Source organism: Clarias gariepinus, chromosome 14 (genome assembly GCF_024256425.1).
Source record: "Clarias gariepinus isolate MV-2021 ecotype Netherlands chromosome 14, CGAR_prim_01v2, whole genome shotgun sequence".
In the NCBI taxonomy this organism is placed as follows: Eukaryota; Metazoa; Chordata; class Actinopteri; order Siluriformes; family Clariidae; genus Clarias; species Clarias gariepinus.
In genome coordinates this window covers 2057371-2079799 of record NC_071113.1, presented here as the reverse complement: position 1 = coordinate 2079799, position 22429 = coordinate 2057371, and the positions used below count along the sequence as shown (strand labels likewise).

The 22429-nt window shown below is 39.7% G+C and overlaps 1 protein-coding gene across 1 annotated transcript in view; it reads right to left on the bottom strand.

Annotated features, from left to right (window-relative positions):
- LOC128540903 (sulfotransferase 1C1-like) overlaps positions 1 to 21890 on the bottom strand; it is a 29472-nt gene extending 7582 nt beyond the window's left edge. Inside the window, exons 1-3 of the mRNA XM_053510896.1 lie at positions 21701 to 21890; positions 10981 to 11109; positions 10808 to 10905 (exon numbers count right to left, since the gene is read on the bottom strand). Of these exons, the coding sequence (XP_053366871.1) occupies positions 10808 to 10905; positions 10981 to 11109; positions 21701 to 21890 (417 nt within the window). The remainder of the gene's footprint in view (positions 1 to 10807; positions 10906 to 10980; positions 11110 to 21700) is intronic.
- Between the last annotated feature and the right edge of the window lie 539 nt (positions 21891 to 22429).

Below are 22429 nucleotides of genomic sequence, written 5' to 3'. Positions count from 1 at the left end.
GTTCTGGCTAATTTCACATGTCTTAGTATAGAGTCTCCTATAACCAGAGCTCTTTCAGGTATTTCAGTGGGTGCATCACTGAGGAAAGCAAACCTGTTCGACACGTGAAGCGCAGAAGAGGTGTGCTCCGGTGGGCTAGCCTAGGCATAGCTTTAGCTGAACTACAGTAGTATGCCGCCGAGTCGTCATCCACTCGCCCCGCTGTGAGTGCTCTAATGCCGGAGTCAGGGGCTGGTTATCCATGTTTTGGAGCCCTGAAGAGATTCTGCCATGTCCTGACATTTGTGTATTTTTCAGTTACTTATAAACAAATAAATGTCTAAAGTCTGATAACATTTTATTCAGCACAAATTGGGCAACAATAATATATGAGCAGCATGTATGTACAAGTTTGTATATTGGAGAAAAAAAACAGTTATGCGTGATTTTTGAAAACAACAAAAAAATAAGTCACTGAAATAAGACCACAAAACACATTCATGACATTTGTGTACAAGACTTTTGTGCCCTGGATCTTATAGTGTAGACGTTTTACTTTAAAATGATGTGACAATCACCTTGCTTACTCATTTTACAGAAAACAATACATTTATTTAAATTTTCTAAGACACCTTTTGTTTAGAAAGGCCATATACAAGGAGGTGACATCCTTTTCAACATTAAAAATATAAACCTGTCTTCTGTAGGTAACATGACAGAATCAATGATGGTGATATAACCGACGTTTTTAGAGGATAGATAATACTACACATGGCTACCATAATTTAATTTAAGTTTTAAAAAAGGCCATAGATAACAATTGTCAAAGTGTGTATACATTTTTGTGCCCCTCTGTGTCAGGTGATGGGCAATGGGCTGGACAAATATCTGTTGATGGGCCACAGACCATGTAGTGCATCTCAAACATTTACACCCGAGACATTAGCAGATACCATCTACTGAACATGCTTTACACACATATTTAACACATTCTAAACATTTACACCTAAGCAGGTATTTGTAAATACAAGCTAAACAACAGACATTATCAACACTTACACCACATAAATCCATAATATCTCTTAGCTCCATAAGGCACTTTTTTAGCAAACTGGAGCTAGCTTGTTTGTGCTAAATAACATTATCGATAGCAGTGTTATAGGCTAACCAAAACTGGACCAAATATATATTAGTAACCATGATCTAAAGCTATCCAAAAGCTATTGTCGAAGATAAATATTTACTAAGATTATTTTAATATTAACAGAATAAGAGTTATATAAGACTTACGTATTGTCATAGCAGCTTGCTTGAATGTCCTCTGCTGGATTTGTTCTCTCTTCAAAATGCTCCCGTTCGTCATCAGAGTCACAGTCTTTGAAGGTCAATTCTTCCTCACTTTCCACATGTGCAGAAAACTCACTGAATCTGTGTGTGTGTTTTTATGCCGGTGTTGGGGGCCGTGGCCTTGTATGTAGATTACACTGTGACTGTTTTCCGTGTAAATAGCGTGTGGGCGTGTCAAATTCAAATTTTATTTGTCACATACACAGTCATACACAGTACGATATGCAGTGAAATGAATGCTTATACGACTGCTAGTGACCTTAAAGGAAAGGATAGTACAAGCTTATACATAAGAAATAATAGGAATGAAGGAAATACTTTAAAAAATAAAATTAACTAGTAAAATATGCTGTACAAAGTAAAATAAGAAATGAAAGAAATATTTTAAAAATAAAATTAACTAGTAAAATATGCTGTACAAAGTAAAATATACTGTAATAAGAGAAGTACGTTAGAAAATAAGATTAACTAGTACAAATGTACTGTACAAAGTAATAGTAAAATAAACTTTACAAATAAGAACAAGATATCTATAAAAAAAGCAAAATATCAATATATCAAGTATAAAAGTATAGAAAGAAAATAGAAATTTGTCAACAGATTTAGAATATTTAAATAGCTGTGGTGTGCAAGTATGCATAAAAAGTGACTTTGTAAAGTGTCTTTTAACACAAGTCTTATTTAAAGTGATTTGTGCATTATTTGTGGATTATTTAAAGTGATTTGTGCCGTGGAGTTTCAAAGAGATGGTATTAGTCTTGTGTGGTGGTGTGATGATTGAGAGACCTTATCGCCTGCGGAAAGAAGCTTCTCCTCAGTCTCTCTGTGTTGGCCCTCAGGGAGCGGAATCGCTTCCCAGACCGCAACAGAGTGAACAGTCCATTGTTGGGATGGCTGAGGTCCTTCACGATCTTCCTGGCCTTGGTCCAGCACCGCTTGGTGTAGATTGAGTGCAGGTCAGGGAGCTATGATGATGAGGCGCTCAGTTGATCGCACCACCTTCTGTAAAGCTCGTCTGTCCTGCATGGTGCTGTTCCCGAACCAGGTCGTGATGTTTCCCGTCAGGATGCTCTCTATGGTGCAGGAGTAGAAATTCCTGAGCACCTTGGAGGGCAGTCTAAAGTCTCTCAAGCGTCTGAGGTGGTACAGACGCTGCCAGGCCTTTTTACCACAGTGTTGATGTGACAGGACCATGCCAGGTCCTGCGTGATGTGAACACCAAGGTATCTGAAGCTGTCCACTCTCTCCACTGGGCTCCTGTTGATAATGGGGGTCTGGTAGTTCCTCACCTGCTTTGTACTGAAGTCCACTATCAGCTCCTTTGTCTTGCTGACATTCAGGAGGAGATTGTATTTCTGGCACCAGTTCTCCAGATTTCCAACCTCCTCCAGGTAGGCCGTCTCATCGTTGTTGGTGATCAGGCCCACCACAGTGTCGTCAGCAAACTTGATAACGGTGTTGGAGTTGGTAGTGGCCACGCAGTCATAGGTGTACAGAGAGTACAGCAGGGGGCTTAAAACACAACATTGGGGGCTCCTGTGCTGAGAGTGATGGAGGCTGAGACATGTCCGCCCATCCTTACTGCCTGTGGTCTGCCAGTCAGAAAATTGGAGATCCACTGACACATGGATGAGCTGAGTCCCAGGTGCTCCAGCTTGGTGTAAGTGTGGAGGGAATTATGGTATTAAATGCAGAGCTGTAGTCGATGAAGAGCATTTTCACATAATTCCCCCTCCGAGTGTCCAGGTAAGTGAGAGATGTGTGGAGGAGATGTGAGATTGCATCGTCCGTGGAACGGTTTGGACGGTATGCAAACTGTAGTGGGTCCAGTGTGTCTGGTAGTTGAGAAATGATGAAGTCTTTGACCAGGCGTTTAAAGCACTTCATCACTACTGAGGTGAGGGCTACAGGGCGATAATCATTGAGGGAAGCAGGATGAGGTTTCTTTGGGACAGGAACAATGATGGACTTTTTGAAGCATGTGGGGATCACCGACTGAGATGAAGAGATGTTGAATATCTCAGTGAACACAGGTGCTAGCTGGTCTGCGCAGGCTCTTAGGATACGTCCTGAGATGCCGTCTGGTCCTGCTGCTTTCCTGGTGTTCACTCTCTTGAAGGCTCTCATGTCGTGCTCGGTGATGATGAACGCGTTTCCGGTGCTGGCAGTGTCTTCCTGTCTGTAGCATTAGCATCGCTAGCGTCTTTAGCTGCAGCCTCGAAGTGAGCATAGAAAGTGTTCAGCTCGTCTGCCAGAGTCACGTCCGCGTTTGTCAAACCGGTTGTTGATGTTTTATAGTCCGTTATTGTCCTTAGACCCTGCCACAGGCTCCTAGAGTCACTCTGTTGGAGTTGTGACTCTAGTTTTCTCCCGTAGCGCTGCTTCGCCTCTTTTACCGCCTTCCGGACGCTGTATGACGCAGCCTTGTACGGTTCCATGTCCCCCGATGCAAGGCCCGTGTTGTAGGCAGCGGTGCGAGATCTCAGAGTGTCGCAGATGGTTTATCCACCCACGGCTTCTGGTTGGGAAACGTTTTAATAGTCTTTTTTTCCACGGTATCATCTGCTAGTTTCCCGATGAATCCCACAACCGCTTCCGTAAACACGCTGACGTCATCGGAGCTGTTCCTGAACATGTCCCAGTCTGCGTCATCGAGTGCGTCCTGTAACGCGGCCATCGATTGGTCCGTCCAGCGCGGGACCCCCCTCTGAACCAGAACTTCCTGTTTCAGCCTTTGTTTGTATTTTGGCTTGAGGAAGATGGCGGCGTGGTCGGATTTACCAAACGGTGGACGAGATTGTGCCTTGTAGCCGTCCTTGACCGTTGTATAACAATGACCCAGTGTCCTTTTGCCCCTGGTGGGGCAGGTGATGTGCTGATAAAAGTTTGGCGCTGGATTTTTAAGGTTGGCGCTGTTGAAGTCCCCCGCTACAATAAGCGCAACGTCCCAGTGTGGTGATTGTTGCTGTGTGAGTGCCTCATGCAGCTCGCATAAGGCAGTGTCCGTGTCCGCTTGTGGTGGAATATAAACGGCGCTGATTATGACCGATGTAAACTCCCGAGGTAGATATAAAGGACGACATGATGGACAGTAGTTCCAGATTTGGTGTGCAGGAGCGTGTGGGAGGAACAACGCTCGCACTGTTGCACCAGCTGCTGTTCACCATTAAGCACACGCCGCCTCCCCTTGACTTCCCCGAGTCCTGTGTACTGTCCATGCGGTGAACCGAGAAGAACTCGGCCGGCTGGATGGCGTGGTCTGGCACCGCTGGGTTCAGCCATGTCTCGGTGAAGCAGAGGAGATTGCAGTCCCGAATGTCTCTCTGGAACTTTATCCTGGCCCTGAGGTCATCGAGCTTGTTCTCCAGTGACTGGACGTTGGCAAGCAGAATGCTAGGCAGAGGTGTGCGGTGTGCACGGGCTCTCAGCCTGTTCCTGACGCCGGCTCGTTTCCCTCGGGGCCGCCGCTTCACGTCGCGTCCTTTGTTCTCCCTCAGGATCTCACTCGGCCAGCTCGGATCCGGAGTTAAAAACGTCGAATTGTGAGTACATTGTACACCAATAGAAACAAGAGTGTATCATAACTAATGTACTCCATGGTGGTAATTTGTCCTGCCTCGGGTCATTAGCAGATAATGAAGTGCGACAGAAATGCTCTGCCTCTCCTGAGTTTTAGGTGGATCACATACACTGAAAATATTTATTTTTCATTTAAATTGCTTTATTTAAAATTAGGCACTTTAAAGGGGTCATACAGGCCTACATGCACTTTTTTAAGCTGTTTGGACTGAACTGTGTGTTAGGAGAGTGCGTACACAACCACTCTACGATGATAAAGAGCCGCCCAGTGGTTTTCTTTTCATTTATTACAATAACATCCCCCTTCTGAAATCAGGCCAATCACAAATGCCTGTCGATGTGACGCCACACCGACAGAGGACGCTCCTATACTAGTTGATTGACACTGGTGTTTTAGCAAAGACCCGCCCCGAGTGAGAAGAAGCTGTCGGCCATTGTTTTTCGCCGCTGGAGCAAAATGGCGCCTAAGCGAGTGTTGTGTACAGTTGTTGGGTGTAATAGCGAACACAGCAGTTGTCATTCACTACCTAGGGTTAGTGACCTAGGGTACCTACCTAGGGTTAGGTATCTGAGCCACTGAGGACGCAGTGGCTGAATTTAGTTTTTAAAGCTAACGTCCCCGCTGATTTACCTAAATGCGTTCATGTTTGTGATAATCATTTTTCACCAGACTGCTTTATAAACGTGGGTCAATATAAAGCAGGTTTTACTAGGAAGCTGCTCCTAAAAAATGGATCTGTACTAACGCTTCGTGTTCCTGCTTCATCTTCACCAGGCTCGGTGAGTGTGATTTATTTTACTATGACTCTTTGCAGATCGCCTTTTCTAATAATCACGATGAATGCGGGGGGTAAGTTAACTTATACTCTCATAGAACATGGTTATGGCTTCTTCTCTATGTACATCCGTCTCTATATAATCCCTAATCGCCCGTTTATAATAAACAATGCATTAAGGTGATTGTCTAGTTGCAAACTGTGTACGTAGTCGGCAAACTATATTATGCTTACCTTTGTTACGTTAGATGGTTTATAACGATGTCTGTCGAAGATTAAGTAGTCATGTAAACACATCAGTAAACACATTGCGTCCGTATCTCTCTCTGTAAGCCTCTCCGGTTTTTGTTGTTGTTGCTTGCGGCAGCGTAACAGCCCGTTAATTCATGCCCACGCAGTAATGAGAAAGACAAATCGAGTCGATGCATGTCCATTCTTTTAATTTCTGCGTTGTCAGGCGATATTACAAACTTCCGCGTAGGTTCCGTACTTAAATCAAACCAAAAACGACTGAAGAAAACAGGCTTGGGCTCTATAATCCAGCGTTTTCCAGTTTGGACTGCATTACCCACAAAGCACTGCGTTGTGGGCAATGCTTTGTGGGTAATGCAGTCCAAAGCATTGCCCGCACTGGACTACACTTCCGTGGCTATACCCCACGTGTGTTGTGAAGACACGCCCCACAGAACTGGGGGGGGGGGGTCTCAGCAGAGGTCATGAGCATTTAAATTAGCATGTACTGAAACAGGTTGCTAAAACGGAGCTAGTTTTTACCAGGTAATTTTGAATTTTTAATTAACGTATAATACAAACTTTTCATTAGGACCCTAAAGATCATATTAACATTTAATGAAAAATATGATGTGTAGGACCTTTAAGCTTTCTATAGATATATTTCTCATGTCTGTGTGTGCAGTATTCGTAGAGTTTCCTGAAGCTCAAAAAAAAAAAAAAAATATATATATATATATATATATATATATATATATATATATATATATTTTTTTTTTTATTTTTTATTTTTTTTTTCTTTGAGCTTCAGGAAATTCTTGGGCGCTTTACGCATTACACCGGGCCCAATGCAACCTCACCTAAAGAATGTCTGAAAATTCTTATCATATATATACGAATTTAAAGTATAATAATTTCAATTAAATATGAATTTCTTATTTGCATTGAATTTAAGCAAAGTAAATGTATACCTTTATATTTAGTCATTTGGCAGACGCTCTTATCCAGAGCGACTTACATTTTTATCTCATTACACATCTGAGCAGTTAAGGGGTTAAGGGCCTTGCTCAAGGGCCCAACAGTGGCAACTTGGTGTTCGTGGGGTTTGAACCTGGGATCTTCCGAACCGTAGTCCAATCGTAATCCAATGCCTTAACCACTGAGCTACCCCTGACCTATATCTGGGTCCCCTGCCCCTGACCTATACCCCTGATATCTAACTTTCAGAAAACTGACTGGGTGTGTATCAGAAAAAGTTGGCCAAATTAATGTGCAAAAACTATAGAATAAAACTATATAAGACTAAATAGCCTTTTTTAGACTCTACTTTTATTTAAGCGCACTCACAATGATTAAAAAACTTTATGATTTTGTAAATGTTTGAAAGCAAACAGGGTGCACTGTTCTATATTGTTTTTAGTGAACTTGAGCGCGTCAGAAAATGAACCGAAACTCTGTGTATACTTATATGTATTAAAATATCTACTTATAAGCGAATTTCTGCTTTTTTATAAACTAATAGGAAAAAATGTAGACGATGACATTCCTATGAAAAGTGGATTTTTTGCGTATCCAATGCTGCAGAGACGACGAGATGACATAATTAGCTTCACCTCTACAGCCAAAACTAAAGACATCACTAATTTATCAATAAATTTTTTAAATGGACAGAGTCAGTCCGCTTGCTGTTTTTCCCGATGCATTTATAATCATTAGTCTCCTTCTGCCGGTGCGCTCTGGAAAACTTTATGCATGAGGTTGAGCGCTGATTAGACTACATGGGGAATTTCAAAAGGGGGGATTGCGATGCCAAATCAAAGTCCTGAGCCCAAACCTTATTTTAATTAAATTAACAGATATTATCAGTAAAAAACAATAAACACATTTAGAAAACGGTTTTAATTTCTTTTCGACATGAGTTGGCCCAGTGTTATGCACAGAGCGCGTTAACCCTCTGAGGTCCGTGCACGCATATATGCGTTTTAAGGCGTCTTCCCCTGATGACGCCAATAAGAATTTAAATGACACTTTCGGTTTTGTTCGTACAGACAAGATCCATATATTAATCAAATCTGTAAAGTGTCTACTTTTTTTTGTTTGCACACAAGTTAAAAATAAAACTTTGTGCATTAATAAAATAAAGAAAACAAACAGGGTGCGCTGTCTGTCGCTTTGGTCTGTGTGAACTGCAGGGAGAAACACGTCATTAAAATGAATTGAAACTTAGCAAATACTCCACAGAGAGACACAAAATACATATCTATAGAAAGCTTGAATTGTCTACTTTTACATTAAACAATTCAACTAGAAAACAAATAATCTGTTTTTATGTAATCTGTATGAAAGTAAGGAGTGGTACAGATTCTCCTGTATCGGCTCATTACAGCTAATGTGATTCCGCCTCCCCATGCGCGCGCTGTTCATATGGTAATAAACCTTTCATCAACAGCACGCGCACAGGGAGGCGGGATCACGTTAGCTGTAATGAGAAAAAAACTGCATAAAAACAGATTATTTGTTTCCGAGTTGAATTGTTAAATGTAAAAGTAGACAATTCAAGCTTTCTATAAATATGTATTTTGTAAAAAAGGTTGTAGCTTGTCACTCTGCCTTGAAGCTGGTCTGTCATCTGTAATCCTGGAAATAATGTGGAAGTTTTTTCTGGAATGTTCTCTGCCAGTTTCTGCATCCTACCAGGATTCGGTGGATTCCCCTTTGGACCTGAAAACTCTGGACCCCAAAGTGGGCATGTAAATGGGTTTGGTCCATCTCCTTTCCCCTTGTTCCAAAAAACTTGTCTTCCTTCTAAATTATTGCAGTCCAGTGCGTGAGTGCGTGTGCGTGAGAAAGTCAGTGCGCAGCAGCTGCGTGTGTGTGCGCACACAGAATGCTTCGAAAAATAGCCTGTAATGTGACAAGAGGCAGGGCGACGTCGTCAGGAAACCTTCGTGAACCCGAAAGTGAAGGCGCACAAATCTTTTGCCGTCTCAGCGGGTTGCGCGACAAAATTTTCGCGATGGTTTCGTCGTGCTGGTTTGCTCCGCAACCAAAGAAGGGCAGAGAGCTTCGGTTCTTTTCCCTGAAGAATAGGAGCACGATGCGCATCAGGAGAGTCCAACAAGATGGTGGAGGCGCGTACCAGCAGAGCCGGGAGAGCGTCACTAGCTGTGGAGCGAGGAGAGAGAATCAGCGTTGTTTATCAGGTAAGGGTCGATAATCAAAGATCCAGCTACGAGAGAAAACAAATTCAAAGGGGCGGGTACGAAAACCAGATTCCTAACACAGGCAGGGTCAAACACGAGGATCAGTCCAAGAACAGGTGAGGTAATCAAGGGAAAAGAAAAAAAGAAATCCAAATGGCAGCGAGGTCCGCAACGGGTCAAAATCCAGAGAGAAAATATCCAAGGGAAAACGAGGGGCACACGAGCGAGATACTGCGGCACAGACTGGTGCACTCTGTATGCTTTTAAGGCCTAGGGATGATGTTCTCATTGGATACAGGTGTGTTGTAATTGAACGCTGGGTGTGCTGAAAACTCTGAAACGGAGTTAGGATTGTGAGGCGCTTGGTGGATCGAGCTGGCTCGTGACAGTAACTGCCATCTGTGTTGGCCCTGGTTGCATCCTTATCACTTTGGCAGCCATGCAGGGTGGCTCATTTCTTGGACAAGAAGACCATTCAATTTTAATGAACAATTAATGTCACGATGCCAATAAATTGTTGTACAACAAAATTACAGTGAAAACAAAATAGAAAACACAATGATTGGCAATGAATTAAAGAATCCAAACATTGATGCAAATAATAAAAAAACACATACAGAATAACTTAATTCTAAGGTCCAGCCAGTGGGGCAGACAAAGCATGTACAGGGGGAGGCTGAGGGCTCATTTAGTCCAGGCTGAGAGACAGTAAGTTTATTTGAGGAACAAAACACTTCCGTAACTCCAGGTGAACACCTGTATCTGTTGTACTGACTCTTGCTTGCCGCTCAACTCTGCAGCAGAACAACCTAATGCCAAACCACGAGGCTTCAAGAGGCTATGCTATAAAAAAAACACGTTAATATGAACTTCGATGCGTAACTTCCAATTTTGCCAACATTGACTCATATACCTGGATGATGACTAAGTGCGACACTGGAACCAAAGGGGCGGGACTTGTGACACCAAACCACCTTACCAACCACTTTATGTAGTTCCCCACTATCCAGTAATAAAACAATCAATAAGCAGGTAGGAAAAACTTCACTTACCCTCTTACATATGTACTGTAGTATAAATGTGTAGGGGGGTGTACAGCATGTGGTCATTGAAAATGTTTTCTGATACAGTATATGCTCTTTACAGAAAATGTGTTTTTGTCTTAGAGAAAGTAAATAATTGCTAGTAAAGTAAAATAATTGCTTGTATCATTTTTATTTTGATAAAACATAAAAATTTATTCAAATGTTTTATACATACACCACTGTTTTACCTTTGACAAGTTTTGGAAGAATAAAGTCTTTTTAAAGTAATGTTTATGTTTAATTTTTTTGATTACTGTTAGGCTAATTTGTTTTTATAGAAACACAATCACTTAAACCAAATACATTACTGAGAGACAACTTACCTTATTGGGTAGATAAAAAGTCTAAGTCAACCTTTTAGGAATATAGTTATTCAAGCCCACAACCAATACTACTTGGGCTGACCTAAACATTTGATTTACAAGTTGAGTCAACTTAGGGTTTAGAACTGGGTACATGTTGTCACCCCAGCAATGTGGGTATAAATACTAGGTATATAAAATAGGTATAAATACTTTTAGATGTGGCTTTCTCTTAATTGACCTTTAGAAAACATTAGTGTTTGAAAACTGACCTTGTCTTGTCCTCCTTTAATATTTACACTCACCTTGCATTTATTTTCCCAGAACCCTTCAGGCACAAGATGAATGGGTAAATGTGTCTTGATGAGTCTGGGAGGTTGCATTGTTTTTATTATGTCCAGTCCTGTAGAACAAACAAGAGTCTTATCAAGCGATGCTTTAATTATATGTCAAAAGCTATAAAATTGGGTATTTTTACCTGATGGAACTGGAGGAGGAAAATGAACCTCCAGAAATGGGCTGCGTACAGGAGTCGGAGCTCTCTTACAAATTTCAGCATCTCCGTTATGCAGCAACAGATCCACTATTTCCTGGATCCATGTGGTACCTGATTTATGAATGAGGTAATTTCTAGCTTGAATCTATTAATTTAGCTTTAACCTTTAACACATGTTCATTATAAAGATTACATGTTTAAAATAGAACCTGTTTGTCCCTGAAAAAAAAAAATCAACTTGTAGATGTGGTTGCTCTAACAGGTTATTCTCTGGGTTACTGATCAGAAGGTTTGGGAGGTCAAGCCGCAGCACCACCAAGCCGTCACTGTGGAGGTCAAAACACTTACAGTGGGGCAAAAAGTATTTACAAACAAGCAAGATTACTGGCTCTCACAGACCCGTAACTGTAAAGTTAAATAAGTGAAAGACTCTTGAGAATCTTGATTGAGTTACTTGACATTTAATTAATTCACTATAGTGCTCATTGCAAGAAAAAGAGTAACTTATGGTATGCTGTGATTGTTGTTTTAGTTAAATGTATTCACATAAATTTATAACACAAAAAATGTAATATAATGTTGTGTATTACATGTCCTTTAAAGGATTAATAGAATAGTCTGTGTTAGTTGTGTTAGAAGATTAGTTAAAAATTTTGTTGGTGTATTTGTTTAAATTTTATTTAACTGGTGTGTTTTAGAAGTAGTGATTTAACTGTTATTTATCAGGAATAGTGATGTACCCTTTTTTCTGGTTTTCATTTAAGGTTATCGACCTTGCTCTCTCTCCCTCACCTAGTCAAATCTATTTTAAACAATTGTTGTGTAACCTGCAAAGCTGTCAGTCACAAGAATTAAAAGTGATTCCAGAGTTGATTCCCGTGTCCCCTGTAGTTGGCTATGGCTTTTTTCGAGTTTAAAGCAGAGGCTGATGTGCAAATTCCCAGATAACTCGACAGTAACTTCTTTTTTAAAAAGCTCCTCTGTTCTCCACTCGTTACCTGTATTAATGGCACCTGTTATCAGTATAAAAGACACCTGTCCACAACCTCAAACAGTCACACTACAAACTCCCTATGGCCAAGACCAAAGAGCTGTCAAAAGACACCAGAAACAAAATTCTAGACCTGCACCATGCTGGGAAAACTGAATCTGCAATAGGTAAGCAGCTTCGTATGAAGAAATCATGGAAGACATACAAGACCACTGATAACCTCTCTTGATCTGGGCTTCCATGCAAGATCTCAACCCATGGGGTCAAAATTATCACAAGAACTGGAAGCAAAAAAATACCAGAACCACATGGGGGGAACCTAGGTAATGACCTCCAGAGAGCTGGGACCGAAGTGAATGGATGATACAGAAGAGAATTGGGAGAATGTCATATGGTCAGATAAAAACTAGTAAAACCTCAACTTGTTGTATTTAAAGGAGAAAGAATGCTGAGAAGAATTGCATCCAAAGAACACCATACAGTACTGTAGGTGGACAAGCAGTATGTTACTTTTACCATGACAGCGCACGGCGACTGCATTTGGGTTTGTGCGTTTGCTGGCTTTTTCCGCTGAGTGGTGCTATACAACTACAGACTGACGCCTCAGGCCTTAGTTCGGTCTCTCCAGGATTAATGAGCCGCAGCTCATCTAGAGCCGCACGTAGTTGCAAATAAAATCAAGTGAAACATTGTAATTAAACATATTCATAATCACAGTGGTAACATTACAGTACAAATTTATAATTAAAATTAATTTAAATATTTTTATGATCGAAGTTAAGCAATGTAAACGTTGAGCCTTTAGATTTTATTATGTGTAATTAGAAAAGCTACACATGTAGGGTCTTGTGTCATCTTATATTTTGTGTTCTTTAAATTTGTAGTAGATTTATTAACTGAAATGAATAAAACTATACGACCATAAAGTTAAAACATTGTCAGATTAATGTGCAAAAACTATATAGTAAAACTATCGAAGCTACATAGGCTTTATAAGACTCTACTTTTATTTAGGTGCGCTTACAATGACAAAAAAACGTTATGATTTTGTAAAATAATTAAAGTAAACAGGGTGCGCTGTTCTGTATTGTTTTCAGTGAACTTGAGCACGTCAGAAAATGAACCGAAATACTTATAATACTTATAAGAAGCTAAATATCTGCTTTGATATAAAATAATGAAAAACAAACTATTAGATTATGTTAGATTACACATACAACTGCACAGCCACTAGCAGCTCCAACATCGTTGTGAAATTTGCGGACGACACAACAGTGGTGGGTCTTATCACCAACGGTGATGAGATGGCATACAGAGAGGAGGTCAGTGCTCTGACACATTGGTGGCAGGATAATCATCTCTCCCTCAATGTCGGAAAGACCAAAGAGCTGATGGTGGCCTTTATATGACTCTACTTTTATTTAGGTGCGCTTACAATGATGAAAAAACTTTATGATTTTGTTAAATAAAGAAAGTAAACAGGGTGCGCTATTCTGAATTGTTTTCGGTGAACTTGAGCGCGTCAGAAAATAAACCGAAACTCCGTGTATACTCGCCTCACAGGGAAAAATATATACTTATAGAAATAACGTATCTGCTTTTATATAAACTAATGAAAAACAAATTATTAAATCATGTGATTCGTATGAAAAGTGAATTGTAGGTGCGTCCACTGCTGCGGAGACGACGGAATGGAAGAGATAGAAAGTTTCCTCATCATAACATGCCTTGTATTGTTTTTAATCACTCTATACACAACCCATGATTTTTATGCTATTTTAGAGATGGGAAATACAAATGGATTTTTTTTTTAAATTTATTTATTTTTTTTTTTTATATAAAATATTAACTCTTAATATTTTATAAAAATACCAAAGAAAATGATTGTGTATAGAGTGATTACAACCAATACAATTTATGTTATGATAAGGAAAATCTCAATTACTTCTATTCCAGTAAAACAGTAATAATGTCAATTTTAGAATCTAGAATCCAGAAGATGAAGTTTGCAGAAATTTAAAAAGAGGCCTGAATTACTGTGGGTCCTCAGAATCCAGGTCTTAAAGTGTGGAGAGGTGCATTTCAATTCATCTGAATGTATAGGTGAGAACAGCTAATTCACACCTGGGATGGGCTGAATAATTTGCATTTGAATGTTGTCTGGCATTGTAAAGCACACACAGTAACACTAAGGCCTTGTTCACACGGGCGTAAAATTTTTGGATAAGCGAACGTGCTCTAAACGTCTTAGACGTTTATGTTGCGTTTTGTAGTGGCAATCAATTGACTTCTACACCGGCGTTCGTTTGTCTCTGTCTAACGTCAGCCTGCAGCCCAAATTGTAGTTTGTGTGTTAACCTGTGGTGGCAGTGTCGGGAACTGGATATGAAAGCTCGCCGCTACTGAGTTCACTCTCTGACTGCGCAACGTCGGATTAAAGGAAGTGTTTTTTTCTTTGGTTTATGAAGAAATGCGAAAATTTCTGCGTATGTTTTTTAACAATTTATTTTATTTTGCCTTTTTCCGCATTTCCCTATGTATAGCATGTAGGATCATGGGGTATATCCGGTCCTACGAAGCGTAAAATCAACGTGAAGAAAACGCACTAGAATCGGTTTCCTTGCGTTCGTTGGGTTTTGAATGCCAAGATAAAGCTGCATGCAACGTTTTTTTAATGCCGTATAAACGCGCAGCCGGACAAACGCACATCACCAAAGCCCGTGTGAACACTCTCATTGACTCCTATGTGTAGAAAACACTCTGCACTTGATCCGCGCTCACCGGACGCTACGAACGCAAGAAAAAGGCTCAATTTTAATGCCCGTGTGAACAAAGCCTAAAAGTACAACATCCCAGGACAAATAGGAATAAGAGCCCCTGATTATACGGCATGAATGTTATTAAATATTACAAAAAAAATTCTCTGTGCTCAAGAAAACTTTATGCGTGTGGTTAAGCGTTGATTAGACTTTGTAGGATATTGAAGAAGAGGAGATAAAGAACAATAGCCCACGTTTAGAAAAGCAGTTTTATTTGGACTATATAAAATAATCCTGCATCTATTTTTAGGGGGTCACAAAGACAAAAAAAACTTTATGATTTTGTAAAATAGTTAAAGCAAACGCCATTCTGTATTGTTTTCGGTAAACTTGAGCGCGTCAGAAAATAAACCGAAACTCCATGTATATGTGAATTATTAAAATGGTCAGAGTGAGTCTCCTTGCTCCTTGTTTTTCCCCCAACGCATTTTTTTACTTTATGCCTGTAGCTGAGCGCTGATTAGACTACGTAGGAAGTTAAAGACAAGGATCACGATATGTCACGGTGTGCGCCTGTGATGGGCATGCCCCCAAATCTACTATCACCCCTCGCTCCCTCCGTAGGCTTTCTAGATAGGTGGCAGGTATGTAAAGGGACGGAGCCGCCTATTCAGGCCGGCTGGCGATACTTAACGTTAGGATCTTGGGCTCTGCATTATAGCAGCAAGGTGTTGAGTTGAGTCCAGGAAGTACGTGATGCGCTGAAGCAGAAAAGCGTGGCAGGCGAGTGGAGGCGGTGTGTCGTGCCCCAGGGACTTTAAACAGGACACTGGAATTCCGCCCTTTGATCCTCGCGTTTCAGCAGCGCCTTCACTCTGTGCAGGCGCGCTGCCTCCTCGTGCTCCGTTCTGCCACTCCGCCCACCGCCACCTTTCACCAGCTGTGTGTCCGCGTGCCAGCATGGCACAGCCCCCAGATCTGCCCGTGCACTTTATCCCTTCCCCTTTCTTTCCGTCCTCCCTCCTTTAACCCTTTCCTTCCCTATTTTACCTAAATTAATTATCCCTTTTCTCGTCTCGTGTCCGAGCTTCATGGTGCTGCCCGTGCAAATAGGCTTGAACACCTTACAGATACCAAATCCCAAGCATAAACCTAATTGAAATTAAATTAACAAAAATTGTAAGTAAACAACAATAGCCCACATTTAGAAATTCTTTCTTAGGCTGCATTGAGCTCGTGTTATGCGCAGAGCACCAGGAGATTTTCTGAAGCTCAAATCTCCGAAAACTACACTTATAACAGTAATATTTCAAGCATTTTGCAGGCTGCCGTTTGGAGAAACCAGAAAATAAAAAATAAACCAGTTGTTGGGTCAAAATAACCCAACCATGTGTTCATTTGTAAATGACTCACTACATCTCATATGACCCAACATGAGCAACACAACAGTGTTTAAAGTACCTGAAATAACCCAGAATTTTGACCCAGGATAAACCACCCAACGATGTGTTTACAGAAACAACACAGCATTTTAGCGCGTCTTTTTTGAGTTATTGTAATGTTTTATTGTGACAGTCTATTTTACCAGTTATTTCTTTATTTAAAGTTTGATGTATTTTTGTATTTATTTTTTTAAATAACAATAAACATATACAAACAGAGATAGGCTATATAACAGTTTATTATTTGTACAAATTAAATTATCAGCTAGTGAACTTGATCTCTGTCCAAACAACATTTAACCAATGTTTGTTTTTTTAACTCATTATTATACAATAAATATCAATATCTCTGGTTCAGATTTTTCATTTTTGTTTTTCATTGTTCTCAGATGTGGAAATTACAATCCATGTAGTATTTCTTCGATACAACATATTGTTAAGACTTTTTTATGACTTAATTTGCGCCACCTGGCTGTCATTTCACGAATGACTTTAAAATGCAACTGATTTATTTTGCCCGCTAATGCTTTTCCGCAGCGGTAAGCGCAACGGTAATAAGCATTCTGGTTGTCTACCTACTGTACTTACTGTGAAGCATGGGGGTGGAAAGATCATGCTTTGGGGCTGTTTTTCTGCAAAGGGACCAGGACGACTGATCTGTGTAAAGGAAAGAATGAATGAAGCCCTCCTTCCATCAGAAAGAATGAGTGAAAACCTCCTTCCATCAGAAAGGGCATTAAAGATGAAACGTGGCTGGGTCTTTCAGCGTGACAGTGATCCCAAACACACCATCTGGGCAACAAAGGAGGGGCTTCGTAAGAAGCATTTCAAGGTCCTGGAGTGGCCTAGCCAGTCTCCAGATCTCAACCCCATAGAAAATCTTTGGAGGGAAATGAAAGTCCATGTTGCCCAGCGACAGCCCCAAAACATCACTGCTTTAGAGGAGATTTGCATGGAGGAACGGGCCAAAATACCAGCAACAGTGTGTAAAAACCTTGTGAAGACTTACAAAAGACGCTTGACCTCCGTCATTGCCAACAAAGGGTATATACAGTAACAAAGTATTAAGATGAAATTTTGTCATTGATCAAATATTATTTTTCACCATAATTTGCAAATAAATTTTTAAAAAATCCTACAATATGATTTTCTGGATTTTTTTTTCTTTTTATGTTTCTCATAGTTGAGGTATATATATGATGAAAATTACAGACCTCTCTTATCTTTTTAAATGGGAGACCCCAGCTTCTTAACTGGGATGTGCAAAAAAAAAAAAAATGTCATTGTAAGTTGCTGTAAGGTTCGTGTGACAAAGGACTGATTCATAATCTTAATACTGCTGGCTCTGGATAGCTCTTTTTATACTTTTTTTATTCTTTAATTATATATTTTATTTTACTCAATACGTCATCCTGTTTTTGGACTAAATAGGCCAAACACTCTGTTCTCTAACATTGCCATAGTTTTAATGTTTGCTGACACTTTCCTGAGATTCCCTGTATATAGCAATACACCAGATGATTTGTCCCTCTCTCTTTTGTTTTCCTGGATTTCCATAGAACATGCGTTTTTGATGTAGCAACAGATGAATGTGACACATATGTACTCAGGAAATGGAATTGTAGTTTTGTTTAAATAAACTAGTGAACATTGAACTATGTGTTTACTACATACAGTACTATATGTGAACTGTATGTTAGCATTACAGCACATCAAAGCTGGGCATCGATCAAGCAAGTATTTCCTCGCACATAGTTAAACATAACATTTAGAATAACAAATAAAACATTTTTAAAAACTTTATTGCAGTTACAAGGGAGTTTTAGTTCCAAGGGAGTTGGACAGTTAATGTTTTAGTGCAGTTTTCTTACAAGGTTAGAGTTTGCAGATAGAGTTTGCATCAGCTGCACATCAGTTTCTGAAGGCCACATGCAAACAACTATATTAGGATGTTAAAGAAGATGAGAAGTGGCTTATATAATTTAGGGCTTTGTGGATGGAATTAAGGAGGAGGAGGATGTGTGTTAGTTTCTGTTAATATGTAATGTGGTTTGACCTTTGCTCTTACTTATTAAGTGACTAAAATGTTGTTTTTTAAACACATGTAAGGTGCAAGTGTTACTGTAATATATGATTACAAGCTACCCAGTTTCTCAACAAGTCTGAGGCAGTCATACACTAAAGACAATTAAATTTAGTCCAAATTCACATAGCTTGATGCACGGCATCTTACTCAAGCAGCTTAACAGCCTCTGGTGGATCTCTGGTGGACATTTCCATAGTTGTAAGAGATGAATGGTTAACAAGGGCTTCTATAGCACAATATATCTTTCGAAATGGCTACTTTAAAGTCAAGGTAACTATGAGTTTGTTCTTAAGGCAGTGGTTCTCAAACATTTTCTGTCATTCCCCACTTAAGGGGGTGGGCGAATTTTCAAGCCCTACTTGTCAACAAAATAATAACGAAATCGGCCAAGTTTACCATTTATTAAAATATATTAATTTATAAACCAATAAGATCAAATCAAATTCACGTGCAATTGTTATAACAGGCTTACTTCGTCACTTATCTAGAGCTTACCTTCAAAGAAGTTGAGTGGCTTAATAACATGACTGGGGTGTGTTGTCTCTAAGTGTCTTCCTGCTTTGTCCCACACGGGTCTCTCCTCTGCCCCCACCATCCCCACCATGAACAGAAGCGCAACATAGGCTTTTTTGTGGTCCATGTAACAAATGTATTCATTGACGTTATTATGCTCACTACATATAGTACTCTACTGACCCGGTTTGTGTCCCCGGTAAAGTTATTTTTATACTCGCATCTTCAATATTCAATAGCTGCGTAAATAAACCCGCAAATAAGATACCCACGTATATTTCCTCTCTACATTGTCTTTAATCTCCATCCGCCTTAAATTATACATGTTTAAAAGCATAAACATTAATATTCTCTACGGCGCAACAAATGATTTAGGGATCACCACAAAATGCCGCACGCCAACAAAAAGCGTGAAACAATATTGACCTTCCCTTTTATTCAGCGCCTGAAGGATCAAAAAACAACTTTGTTCCCACACTGGAAACTAGAAATGCCAGACTAGTACTGCCTGATAAAATATACATTTTTAACAAAAATACAAAAACATCAGCATACACATTGGAATAAATGAAATTACATATATAATACCAAATGTTTCCTTATACATTGTTCCTCTGCAATTAACATGTTTTTAAACCGTTATTGTTGCACTATGGTTTCGCCTTTTCTCTGATGTTATTTTAATTTTTGTAATAATGATCCATTTCTTTGCGTATATTTGTTTAGTTTCGAGTTTCTGATCTTTATTGTCAATAAACAAAAGCTATTTATTATATTATATCCTATTATTTTCCACTAATTCCCTCCCGTTCATTGCGCCCTACCTGTTATGTCTGTATTCCCCACTAGTGGGCCGCGCCCCACACTTTGAGAACCACTGTCTTACGGGATTACAGTTTTTTTTTAATATTATACTTTTAATATTTATGCAGTGATTTTTTTATCTTTATATAAACTTATATAACTTCAAATAAAAATTCAGTGGCATGTTATAACCTTCATAGACCCAGTTTGTAACATTTTGTACCTTGTAATTACTTTTTACTGTCTTAGCAGCTGATAACGAATTTTTTTCTATTTGATTTATCCTTTATTAAGCCAGAAAGCTCCCAGTAAGATACAAAATATCTTCTTCCAGAGAGCTCTAGTCATGATGGCAAAACTAACTGTTTAAAATTTGACATTACATTAAACACACACACACACACACACACATACACATGCGCACACACATATACAGGTCCTTCTAAAACATTTGCATATTGTGATAAAGTTCATTAGATCTGTAATGTACTGATAAACATTAGACTTTCATATATTTTAGATTCATTACACACAACTGAAGTAGTTCAAGTCTTTTATTGTTTTAATATTGATGATTTTGGCATACAGCTCATGAAAACCCAAAATTCCTATCTCAAAAAATTAGGTTCTCTAAACAAGCTATTGACCTAATCATCTAAATCAACTAATTAACTCTAAACACCTGCAAAAGATTCCTGAGGCTTTTAAAAACTCCCAGCCTGGTTCATTACTCAAATCCGCAATCATGGGTAAGACTGCCCACCTGACTGCTGTCCAGAAGGCCATCATTGACACCCTCAAGCAAGAGGGTAAGACACAAAGAAATTTCTGAACGAATAGGCTGTTCCCAGAGTGCTGTATCAAGGCACCTCAGTCGGAAGTCTGTGGGAAGGAAAAAGTGTGGCAGAAAACGCTGCACAACGAGAAGAGGTGACCTGACCCTGAGGAAGATTGTGGAGAAGGACCGATTCCAGACCTTGGGGGACCTGCGGAAGCATTGGACTGAGTCTGGAGTAGAAACATCCAGAGCCACCGTGTACAGGCGTGTGCAGGAAATGGGCTACAGGTGCCGCATTCCCCAGGTCAAGCCACTTTTGAACCAGAAACAGCGTCAGAAGTGCCTGACCTGGGATACAGAGAAGCAGCACTGGACTGTTGCTCATTGGTCCAAAGTACTTTTTTCGGATTGAAAGCAAATTTTGCATGTCATTCGGAAATCAAGGTGCCAGAGTCTGGAGGAAGACTGGGGAGAGGGAAATGCCAAAATGCCTGAAGTCCAGTGTCAAGTACCCACAGTCAGTGATGGTCTGGGGTGCCATGTCAGCTGCTGGTGTTGGTCCACTGTGTTTTATCAAGGGCAGGGTCAATGCAGCTAGCTATCAGGAGATTTTGGAGCACTTCATGCTTCCATCTGCTGAAAAGCTTTATGGAGATGAAAATTTCATTTTACAGCACAACCTGGCACCTGCTTACAGTGCCAAAACCACTGGTAAATGGTTTACTGACCATAGTATTACTGTGCTCAATTGGCCTGCCAACTCCCCTGACCATAGAGAATCTGTGGGATATTGTGAAGAAAAAGTTGAGAGACGCAAGACTCAACACTCTGGATGAGCTTAAGGCCGCTATCGAAGCATCCTGGGCCTCCATAACACCTCAGCAGTGCCACAGGCTGATTGCCTCCATGCCACGCCGCATTGAAGCAGGCATAACTAAACATAATTATTTGAAGGTTGACTTTTTTTGTATTAAAAACACTTATTTTATTGGTCGGATAGAATATGCAAATTTTTTGAGATAGGAATTTTTGGGTTTTCATGAGCTGTATGCCAAAATCATCATTATTAAAACAATAAAAGGCTTGAACTACTTTAGTTGTGTGTAATGAATCTTGAATATATGAAAGTCTAATGTTTATCAGTACATTTCAGAAAATAATAACTTTATCACAATATGCTATTTTTTTAAGAAGGACCTGTACACACACACACATAAAAGGGGATATAAAGTTTTACTTTTAAAATAGCATTTTAATAGTTTAACTGTTTTTATGTTGAACAATAAAAATTTTAATTGGTCTTTAAATTGTAATGACTGAGTGTTTTACCTGCTTTCGGGTAGGTGGAGATGAGCAAATCTGATGGATCTGGACAGAAAGCTGAAACAGAGCTCCAGTTTTGAACGATCCAATTTCTGAGTGGGACACCTTGTACCTCATTCAGAGGGAAACGATGCATTGCGCTAGCTGCCTTGCTTACAGCTTCATTAAAATCCATAACTTCTTCCTTCTTATCCATTTTCTATGGTCATGAATGTTCTAGTGCAAGGCTTATGCAGTTTTGTTATTGGATTTATGATTTACCTACTTGGTCAGGTTGGAGCTTCTGTATCAGTGTGTGCTGCTGGAAAGCCTTTCACCAATCTTTTTTCTCCTTCTTATGGCATTTATACTCTTCACAAAAAAGTCACCACCTGGATTGAACCATACAAATATGTACGTGCCTGGGACTGGGGAATTACTGCAATGATTAACATGTTTGACTGCAACAAGTTATGTAAACCTAACTGATGCAGTGAGGAACTTCTCATGTGAAAAATATAAAATATATTATGTGGTTATGGCAAAGATGTTTCTCTGTTTTAGAACCAACAAAGTATTGGCCTGTATCAAGTAAAAAAAACAAAAACAAAGGAAGTTAAACTACTAACATTGGATTAAGAACTGTAAAGCGTATTATTATTATTATTATTATTATTATTATTAAAAACCTGAAAGGATAGAGGTGACCCATCAATGAAAAAATGTGGTCGGACAAACAGGCTAAATTACCTAAAG